Genomic DNA, 9,792 nt, shown 5'->3' on the forward strand with positions numbered 1-9,792 from the left:
ATAGGAATACTATAATGGAAAATAACAAAAATCTTGTAGTCAAGAGAAATATCTTCAAAGCTACTTTATTCTACAGGAATTAATAGATAGTTTCTATGTGAATTTGAAAGATTTACATTCTATTTAATTTCATTGATTTTTCCTTAACAAGACTATAAATATATTTTCTAAATCGGTTGAGAGAAAGAAAAGTTCCGAATCAAAAAAATATATTTATATTTGTATTTTCCAATTTAAAATGGCTGATAAATATTTAACTGGGGGAAAATAATTTTGTATTATTTTACATCCCTGTAGTTAATCATTGCCCTCTAATGTGGACCATAATACAAAATTATTCTAAATATAATAAATGATACTCTCTCTGTTTCATTATAACTGTCGTTTTAGGTTTCGGCACACGGATTAAGAAAATAATTAATTTTGTACATTTTCTATAAAAAATACTATTAACTATACACCTAACCATATTTCAACTAATAGAAAAATAAATTTTGCATTGAAAATCGAAAACAACATTTATTTTGTAACGAAAAAAATTCTTTAAAAAGACGTTCAATGTGAAAGAGAGAGAGTAAAAAACTGTTGTGGCGCCGCATATAAAAAGAAGATTACGATTTTATTTCTTTTTATCACTAGACGTCATCTAAAATTGCATTGCTGTCCGCTTTTCACTTGTCCTCTTCTGATCTCCGTTTGCTTTGCTCACGGCGCTTCCTCAGCCGCCGATTTTTTAATTACCGAAAATACCCACAAACCCGAGTGAAATATCCCCTACAACGCACCCTAATCTCTCTCAACCTGCACCACCCAATCAACACACGCCACTTCATCAACCAACAACGATATTCCAATTATACCCTTATACTCACACGTGGCGCGTCGTGGTTTGGTAACAGGATCTGTAGTTGTGTTTATAAACCCCTTCATCTCTTCCTTGTTCATCTCCACACTTCCCTCACCAGATATTTATTTGGTTCTCTCTCTAAACTCGGTCACTGACGAACCACTGAGTTAAACTCGTTCGCTGGGAGGTTTTGGTAGGCGGGGACAATGGAGGAGTTAGATCGTTCACGCGCTTTCGCTAAAGACGTCAAGCGTATCGTCGTTAAGGTATCGTCTCTCTCTCTCTTTCTATCTACGCATTCTCAGATTTAGCAACCGTGTTTTTCGGCGTTCGTCTGATCTGAGAAGTGTTCGTCGTCGTGGACATGTGTTTAGTTCTGTCTTAATCTCATTTTAAAGTTTCTTTTTTTTTTTGAATAAAAATGAATTTATAAACTGAGAATATTTCTTGAATCTGAATAAATACCAAACCTCTGGTAATTAGGTTTATGAATCTGTATCTTAATCTGCATGTCATTAGATACGTGTTAAGAATATTTATTTATTTTTTCTGGTAATTAATATTTAATTTGTGGTAAATATATAAAGGTTGGAACCGCTGTTGTAACTGGGAAAGGTGGAAGATTGGCTCTTGGTCGCTTAGGAGCTCTGTGTGAACAGGTATAACTTCTTAAATAATAATAAATCAGTTTTTTTTTTTTTTGCTTTTATTCACAAATTATGAAAAAGGTTTCATGAAAGACATGTGAAAAAAATATATGTAATTTGTAAAAAAAAAAAATATTAATGCCAGCTTGCGGAATTAAACTCGGATGGATTTGAGGTGATCTTGGTGTCATCAGGTGCGGTTGGCCTTGGCCGCCAAAGGCTTCGCTACAGACAGTTAGTCAATAGCAGGTTACTAAAAATAGCTGAGACCATTTTGCCTTGTGGTTTGGGAAAATAACATTGATATGTGTTTTTGTGTTTATGATTTTAATTTATTTTTTTTGTGTTGAAGTTTGTATTATTTATGTATTGCAGCTTTGCGGATCTCCAGAAGCCTCAGCATGAACTAGATGGGAAGGCTTGTGCTGGTGTTGGACAAAGCAGTCTCATGGCTTATTATGAGACTATGTTTGACCAGGTGATTCTTTACTTTAAAAAAACTATGGTCTTGTTCTCTAGATTGTTGTTGTGTAGAGTTCCAAATATTGATGCTTTTTTTTTCTTTCTTTGGGTAGCTGGATGTGACGGCTGCTCAGCTGCTGGTGAACGACAGTAGTTTCAGAGACAAGGAGTTCAGGAAGCAACTTAATGAAACTGTGAAGTCTATGCTTGATTTGAGGGTTATTCCAATTTTCAATGAGAATGATGCTATTAGCACCAGAAGAGCTCCTTATCAGGTTTGTTTACTTATCTTTTGTCCCTATGAGATGTTCATTGTTTAATACTCTCTCTGTTTCGAAAAGATCCAAGTTTTAGAAGAAAAAAAAATTGTTTAAAAAATACACATTTTTTTTACACTTTCGATGCATTAGTTATCTGTAAATTGAACATTCAAAAATAATAATTGTGTTTATTAAATTTCTATTTGTTAAAATTTGTTGAAAATAGTTAATTTACAAAAAAAAAACAATGAATTAATAATCAAAATTTAATATGTTTTCTTAATATGTGTAAAAATTCAAAAACATGTCATTTTGAAACGGAAGAAGTGTGGAATAGAGAGTTTAGTTGAATCTTGCAGTCTAATGTTCAGCTTCATTGCATTCACTATATGCAGGATTCGTCTGGCATCTTCTGGGATAACGACAGCTTAGCTGCTCTATTGGCGTTGGAACTGAAAGCAGATCTTCTGATTCTTCTGAGTGATGTTGAAGGTCTTTACACTGGCCCTCCTAGTGATCCAAACTCAAAGCTGATCCACACGTTCATCAAGGAGAAACATCAAGATGAGATTACATTTGGTGACAAGTCAAGACTAGGAAGAGGAGGCATGACTGCTAAAGTGAAGGCTGCAGTGAATGCTGCTTATGCTGGGATCCCTGTCATCATAACCAGGTGTGAGCCCTTTACACATAAGAAATAATCTAAACATGTTTAGTTGGATGGAGAATTGATACTTTCTTGTTTCTTTGTAGTGGCTATGCAGCTGAGAACATAGATAAGGTCCTTAGAGGACTGCGTGTTGGAACCTTGTTCCATCAAGATGCTCGTTTATGGGCTCCTATCACTGATTCTACTGCTCGTGACATGGCAGTAGCTGCGAGGGAAAATTCCAGGAAGCTTCAGGCCTTATCTTCGGAGGATAGGAAACAGATTCTGTATGCTATCGCCGATGCACTTGAAGCAAATGAGAAAACAATCAGAGCTGAGAATGAGTTAGATGTGGCTACAGCACAAGAAGCTGGACTTGAAGAGTCATTGGTGGCTCGTTTGGTTATGACACCTGCAAAGGTAAGCCTGTGTTCATGGTCACCTCTCTTTATGACCTCTTTGTGCTTTCTAATGCTTCCTTGTTTTGTTCTTGATAGATCTCGAGCCTTGCAGCTTCAGTTCGTAAGCTAGCTGATATGGAAGATCCAATTGGCCGTGTTCTAAAGAAAACTGAGGTGATTAGAGGACACATGTTAATACAGATCCTCCTTGTTGACATGTAATGGTTGTTTATGCTATTTGTTCTTTGTGAACATTGCTTTTACAGGTGGCAGATGGTCTTGTTTTGGAGAAGACCTCATCCCCATTAGGAGTACTCCTGATTGTTTTTGAGTCTCGACCTGATGCACTTGTACAGGTAAGTTAAAGAGTTAATGTCCTTTCTCTACTTAGTATGTTGAATTTGCTGAAGCTTTGATTTACTCACAAACCAAACAGATTGCTTCACTTGCCATCCGGAGTGGAAATGGTCTTCTACTGAAGGGTGGAAAGGAGGCCAGGAGATCAAATGCTATCTTACACAAGGTGATCACTGATGCAATTCCAGAGACCGTGGGTGGTAAACTCATTGGACTTGTGACTTCAAGGGAAGAGATTCCTGATTTGCTCAAGGTAAAACGGATCATTTACAAACTTGGAGCTGTATGTCTTTTGTTAAACTAACCATTTGCATTTGTGCTCACAGCTTGATGACGTTATTGATCTTGTGATCCCAAGAGGCAGCAACAAGCTTGTTTCCCAGATCAAAAACACTACAAAAATCCCTGTTCTTGGTCATGCTGGTAAGGTTTCAACTTTTTTTTTTTCATAGAAACATTTAGTGAAATGATGATGACTTAATTGTGTATTTTCAGATGGAATCTGTCATGTATATGTGGACAAGGCTTGTAATGTGGATATGGCTAAACGCATAGTTTCTGATGCAAAGTTGGATTATCCAGCAGCTTGTAATGCCATGGTAAAAGAAAACTTCTACCTTTCCTCTAGATTTCAGTTATGTAATCAGTTTTTTTTTTAATTTCGTCTTCTCTCTATTCAGGAAACTCTTCTTGTGCATAAGGATCTGGAGCAGAACGCTGTGCTCAATGAGCTTATATTTGCTCTGCAGAGCAATGGTAAAGTCATAACACTATCGAGATGTCTCATACCTTTAGAATAGATGGACTCATGAGGTATATGAAACTGCAGGAGTCACTTTGTATGGTGGACCAAAGGCAAGCAAAATACTTAACCTACCAGAAGCACGGTCGTTCAATCACGAGTACTGTTCCAAGTCGTGCACCGTTGAAGTTGTGGAAGACGTTTATGGTGCTATAGATCACATTCACCGACATGGGAGGTAAAAACTCAACACTAACGGCTGTAATCTCTTGCATTTTGTGCTGGAAATGTTCACTCTCTATCTTGTCTTGTCTTGTATGTTGTTGTGAGCAGTGCACACACAGACTGTATTGTGACAGAGGATCCCGAAGTTGCAGAGCTATTCCTTCGCCAAGTGGACAGCGCTGCTGTGTTCCACAACGCAAGCACAAGGTTCTCTGATGGTTTTCGATTTGGACTTGGTGCTGAGGTAAGCAACAGACATACAAATTTTTGGTTTGCAAGAGTGTGATGAAGCAAGTTTTGGTTATGGTAAATAGGTGGGGATAAGCACAGGCAGGATCCATGCCCGTGGTCCAGTGGGAGTGGAGGGACTACTTACAACCAGATGGTACAGTTTTAGTTTCATACCTTTTCTTTATTTATTTTTTTGGTTTGTGAAATGGTTTTGTAAGGAAGAGTGGTTTGTTGTTGCAGGATAATGAGAGGAAAAGGACAAGTTGTGGATGGAGACAATGGGATTACTTACACCCATCAAGACATTCCCATCCAAGCTTAGAAGACTTTGTGTGAAGTCTCTTTGTGGTGAGAGACTTGAGGAGGAGAGGATGGGCTTTTTGTTTCCTCTCTGCTTAATATCATATCCTACTATTATTATTGTTGTTGAAACCCTCTCTTACGAAGTGAAGTGGTTTTGATTTAGAGTTTAGGGATTGCACCAAAAATAAGTTCCTTTGTTCTGTTTTTACCACTTTGGTCTTTGCTCATAAGTAAGATTGAAGAACACTTGTAAGCTACACCTTTCTTATTTATCAATTTATCTTTATCTCGTTGAATTTGCATTGTGAGTCAGATCTTTTTTTTATGAACTTAAAAGTCATTACCATAAATTCTCAAAGATTCTGCAAGTGGGAAACACATGAATGCAACATAAACTCATTCAAACATTCCGATCTTACTTATGACTCTTCCATAAACTTCTTAACATTCTTCAGCCACAGCAAGTACTCTCTCTTCACTTTTCTCATCATGTACTGATGCAAGAAGTTTGTAGTGCTTGCTTTCACTCCTCTGATCTCCAGATACTTGTAGAATGTCTTCTTCAGATTCTCGTCCAAGCATCTGCAAAAAGAAACGAAAAGCAACAGAACCTTATATACTGCCAGTTATTACAATAGTTTTTTCATTTAAGTTCACAAAAGCTTACTCGAAATCAGGCCCTTCATTAGCCAATTTATCCTCCAAAGTACTCCCCTGATTGCACACAGATAAAGCATCAATGGCAATCTCATCCGGAAAAGCCATACAGCTAAACTCTAGGCTGAGCCCGCTCTTCTTGGTAACAGTCACAACTAGTGGAATACTTGATCCGTTGCTGTGACCATCCTCATCGTCCTCGTCATCGTTCTCATCACTGTCAAAACTAGGCATGCTCACTACAACTTTAATATGCTCCCCTTTGTACTCTCTAGTCAATGTTACAGTCTGATGCCCAGGATTGTCTTCAATTTTGAAAGGGAAGCTTCCCGGAGCCGTCTCTTCGTCCTGCTCCCAACCAAACCCCCAATAGAATGTAAGAGAAAGAAAAACAGTCCAATCATATATCTTGCAAATGTAAGAATATTCTCAGCAAGAGTCAAATACAATCTCTGCTACTTGCTTAAGTAAAGCTCTGGAAAACCATTCACTGGGGAATAATATCAATATGACTAAAATTTCATAATATGAAGAACTTTTCAAATACGCTTTAAAGGCAAATGCACTGTAAAGAGTAATTCTATTAGGGGAAGCTTCTAGGATCCGTCCCTTCATCCTCCTCCCAACAAAACTCCCCAATAGAATGTAAGGGAAAAAACAATAACAGAGACATATATCTTGTACTAAAGGTAAGAATATCATCAGCAACTTAGCTATTCTGAGTCAAACACAATCTCTGCTACTTGCTTACAAAGATCTAACACTTCTTTAAGCATAGCTCTGTAAAGCAATCACTGGGGGCATAACGGCAATATGATTAAAATTTCATAAAGTGAAGAACTTTTCAATAAGCTTCAAAGGCAAATGCGTTGTCAAGAATCATTAAGTACATGCTAACACATATATCTTGTACTAAAGGTAAGAACATTATCAGCAACTTAGCAAGTCTGCCTCGAATACAATCTCTCCTACTTGCTTACAGAGACCTAAATATGATTAAAGCTTGATAAAGTCAAGAACTTTTCAATAAGCTTCAAAGGCAAATGCACTGTAAAGAGTGATTCACTCAAGCACAGTTCATATGCTAACACGCACGAAGCATAAAACAGCAAACTTTCGAATACCCTTTATAACAAATCAAGCGAAATGAGTAAACTTTACCAAATCGGGATCATCGATTTGGAGAGCGGTGTTGATCTCGGAGTCAATCACGCGGAGAAGCGATTGCTCGGAGCTCATCCGATCAATAGCCGTCGAGTAAAGGGCGAAAGGACGAAACGGAGATGGGGTGGGAGCTAGAGACGGACGGCTAGCAACGGCGGAGATGGATCGGAGTCGAACCATCCGGGTACTACACAGGGAAGCCAACCTAGATGCTGATCTCCGTACGCACCAAGTGAAAGCCATTAGCACCGGTTTAGTGTTCTTCTTTGATTCTGTGAAGCAACGATGAGTTCTTCTTCAGGGTTTAAGGTTTTCAACGTTTTGGTTAGCTAGGGCTTTGAAAAGCACATTAGTCCGGTTTGGTCTAATTATAAACCGGATCCAAACCATAAGCAGGCGGAAATTATATCAATTCTGTAGGTTAATAGAACAAATTTATTTATTTTTTTTGAGCAAAACAATTCGATGTTAGTAAAATAGATTATAGATTAACAGCTAAATTTATGAGCTTTAATGTTTTTGGTAAATAATTCTCCTAATTTTTAACCAACTTTTGAATATTTCTGTAATGACCCAATCCCACCATCTCCACTTCTTTCCCCAGCCCCACCACTTTCACCTTCTTTTCCACCATCTCCACCTTCTTTCCCACATCTCCATCTTCTATAAAAATTAAGAAAGAGAGAGAGAGAAAGAGAGAGAGAGAAAGAGAGAAGAAGAAGAAGAAGAAGAAGAAGAAGAAGAAGAAGAAGAAGAAGAAAAAGAAGAAGAAGAAGAAGAAGGGAAAAAGCTCACCTGAGCTCGTCGCCGGAGCCACCACACGCCAGGACGTCGTCAAGCTCGTCACCACCATCATCCGCAACCAAAGGTAATCGAAAACCGCCATGTTTTTGAGTTAAGTTTCGGCCGTTTTAGTAAATCGACCATAACTTTCTAACCGTGATGAATCTCGAGAATCCAAGACCACCATCGTGTTCCTCTCGTCGAGACGAATCCATAGCCACCAAAAACGTCTCAATCGGAGTCCGGACGAAGCCGCACGCGCCTCCGGAAGTTTTGCCTCTGCGCGCGTGAGGTACACGCGCCACCGCCGGAAATCGCCGCCACCGTCGGACCACCGTTCCCCGCCGCCGGAATATCCGCCGTCGCCGCCGGAATATCCGTCGTCGCCGCCGGAATATCCGCCGTCGCCGCCGGTGACTCGCCGGCGACTCGGTCAACTCGGCCGAGTCAACTCAGTGAGTCAACTCGGTTGACTCGGTTAACCGATTGGTTAGCCGGTTTAAATTGATTTCAATTCGGTTAGGTTAAACCGGTCGGTTAAAATCAATTGGAAATCGGTTAGGATAAACCGGATTAATTAATTTATTAATTAGTTAATTAATTAATTAAATAATTAATCTTTGACCAGCGGGTTGACTTTTCCGTAAATACCCGTTTTAAACCGTTCGAAAGGCGTTCTGACTCGAAATTTCGATCTGATTTCAGATTTGGAGTCCATTTGAGCAGCTGGAGTTCATATATACCACTTCTCTTCATTGCTAAGGTGAGGGCTACTCCGTTAAATCCCGAGCTAGTTTAGTACTACCATTATGGAAAGTTTAGTTTCGAAACATGGATCCGTCTCTTTGAATCGAGTCTGTTTGAGAGTCTTGGTTGTTCGTTATTGATATTGATTGTTAAACCGGAAATATGATAATAGAGGATTCAACGGTTGATTGAAATGATTGCTGCTAAAAACTGTTAATTATATATATGTATATATGTTAGTCCATGTGTTGAGATTGCGGGGTGCATAGGTATCTGCACTAGGCCGCGGAATTTGCGGGGTACAGAGACGTTTGTACTAGGCCGTGTGATTGCGGGGGCACATGACGTCTGTGCTAGCTACGCCTTGTTTGAGAGATCGCGGGGTACGGAGATATCTAAACTAGGCCGTGTGTTTAGCGGGGTACAGAGACGTATGTACTAGGCCGCTTGTTTGTGGAGATTGCGGGGGTACAGAGTGAACTACTGTACTTACGACGCTGTAGAGTTATATATATATATTTATATCCTTATGAGGAAATGCAGTATGTTATTATCGCATTGGTTGTAGCGTGTCTAGTCCACTAGACATATGTGATTGTTCTGTGTGGTGTAATAGACACCGTGTTTGCTTCATGCTAGAGCTAGGCCTACATAGTTGTAGTGCTATGAACTGAGTCAGTGGTTTGCGGTTTAGCATCCCATACCTCACTGGGCGATTCCCCTGTCGCTCACCCCTCCTTCTTTCCCCCTTTCAGGTGAGACCGACGAGCACTTAAGGCTTGGAGCAGGCAGTTTTGCTATGGAGGATACACAAGCACGAGTTAGCATTATGGATTTGGTTGAACAGATCGAGATTGGGAGTATTGGATATCATACAGCTTTGAGCAGGATATACTTGTACTGAAACCGAGTTTGTGTGTTGGACGATAAGTTGTTAAGAAAAGGAATCTTACAACAAACATATCACTCGTGTTTCTCTACGCATCGGGAAGACCAAATATCTGAAATATATTTTATTATGTAAATCGGGGTTTCACATTTTGGTATCATCCCGGTTCCGTTCCGGGATGGCGGTCAGGGGATTCGGTTTTCATCGGTTTTCAACGTTCTTTTTGTTTAAAAATATATATATATATATATATATATATATATATTTATTTATATATTTGAAACCCCGATTTACATAATAAAATATATTTCAGATATTTGGTCTTCCCGATGCGTAGAGAAACACGAGTGATATGTTTGTTGTAAGATTCCTTTTCTTAACAACTTATCGTCCAACACACAAACTCGGTTTCAGTACAAGTATATCCT

At 39.0% G+C, this 9,792-nt stretch overlaps 2 protein-coding genes across 3 annotated transcripts; one reads left to right on the top strand and one right to left on the bottom strand.

Moving 5' to 3' along the window:
* The first annotated feature begins 920 nt into the window (after positions 1-920).
* LOC106342005 (delta-1-pyrroline-5-carboxylate synthase A) lies at positions 921-5,420 on the top strand. 2 transcript variants are annotated; one of them, XM_013780772.1, is made up of 17 exons: positions 921-1,113; positions 1,435-1,506; positions 1,640-1,743; positions 1,870-1,972; positions 2,070-2,231; positions 2,612-2,889; positions 2,970-3,285; positions 3,363-3,440; positions 3,533-3,622; positions 3,703-3,876; positions 3,950-4,046; positions 4,119-4,222; positions 4,304-4,379; positions 4,453-4,603; positions 4,699-4,834; positions 4,905-4,975; positions 5,062-5,420. In XM_013780772.1, the coding sequence occupies exons 1-17, from the start codon at positions 1,054-1,056 to the stop codon at positions 5,141-5,143; spliced, it is 2,154 nt and encodes a 717-aa protein (XP_013636226.1). In that variant the 5' UTR covers positions 921-1,053; the 3' UTR covers positions 5,144-5,420. The 2 variants fall into 2 exon arrangements, with proteins under 2 accessions (XP_013636226.1, XP_013636227.1); XM_013780773.1 differs by lacking the exon at positions 1,640-1,743 and having other exon boundaries at positions 954-1,113.
* LOC106342007 (uncharacterized protein At2g39795, mitochondrial) lies at positions 5,294-7,467 on the bottom strand. Its single transcript, XM_013780777.1, has 3 exons — positions 6,943-7,467; positions 5,792-6,129; positions 5,294-5,706 (listed from the first exon to the last, which is right to left on the bottom strand). The coding sequence occupies exons 1-3, from the start codon at positions 7,186-7,188 to the stop codon at positions 5,544-5,546; spliced, it is 747 nt and encodes a 248-aa protein (XP_013636231.1). The 5' UTR covers positions 7,189-7,467; the 3' UTR covers positions 5,294-5,543.
* Positions 7,468-9,792: the final 2,325 nt, after the last annotated feature.

This window comes from Brassica oleracea, chromosome C4 (assembly GCF_000695525.1).
Source record: "Brassica oleracea var. oleracea cultivar TO1000 chromosome C4, BOL, whole genome shotgun sequence".
In the NCBI taxonomy this organism is placed as follows: Eukaryota; Viridiplantae; Streptophyta; class Magnoliopsida; order Brassicales; family Brassicaceae; genus Brassica; species Brassica oleracea.

Coding starts and splice junctions, on each gene's coding strand:
- LOC106342005 (XM_013780772.1), top strand. CDS start 1,054: ATGGAGGAGTTAGATCGTTCACGCGCTTTCGCTAAAGACGTCAAGCGT. Junction 3,286..3,362: donor TGGTTATGACACCTGCAAAG/GTAAGCCTGTGT, acceptor TGTTCTTGATAG/ATCTCGAGCCTTGCAGCTTC. Junction 4,380..4,452: donor ATTTGCTCTGCAGAGCAATG/GTAAAGTCATAA, acceptor ATGAAACTGCAG/GAGTCACTTTGTATGGTGGA.
- LOC106342007 (XM_013780777.1), bottom strand. CDS start 7,188: ATGGCTTTCACTTGGTGCGTACGGAGATCAGCATCTAGGTTGGCTTCC. Junction 6,130..6,942: donor AAATCGATGATCCCGATTTG/GTAAAGTTTACT, acceptor GGTTGGGAGCAG/GACGAAGAGACGGCTCCGGG. Junction 5,707..5,791: donor AATGAAGGGCCTGATTTCGA/GTAAGCTTTTGT, acceptor TTCTTTTTGCAG/ATGCTTGGACGAGAATCTGA.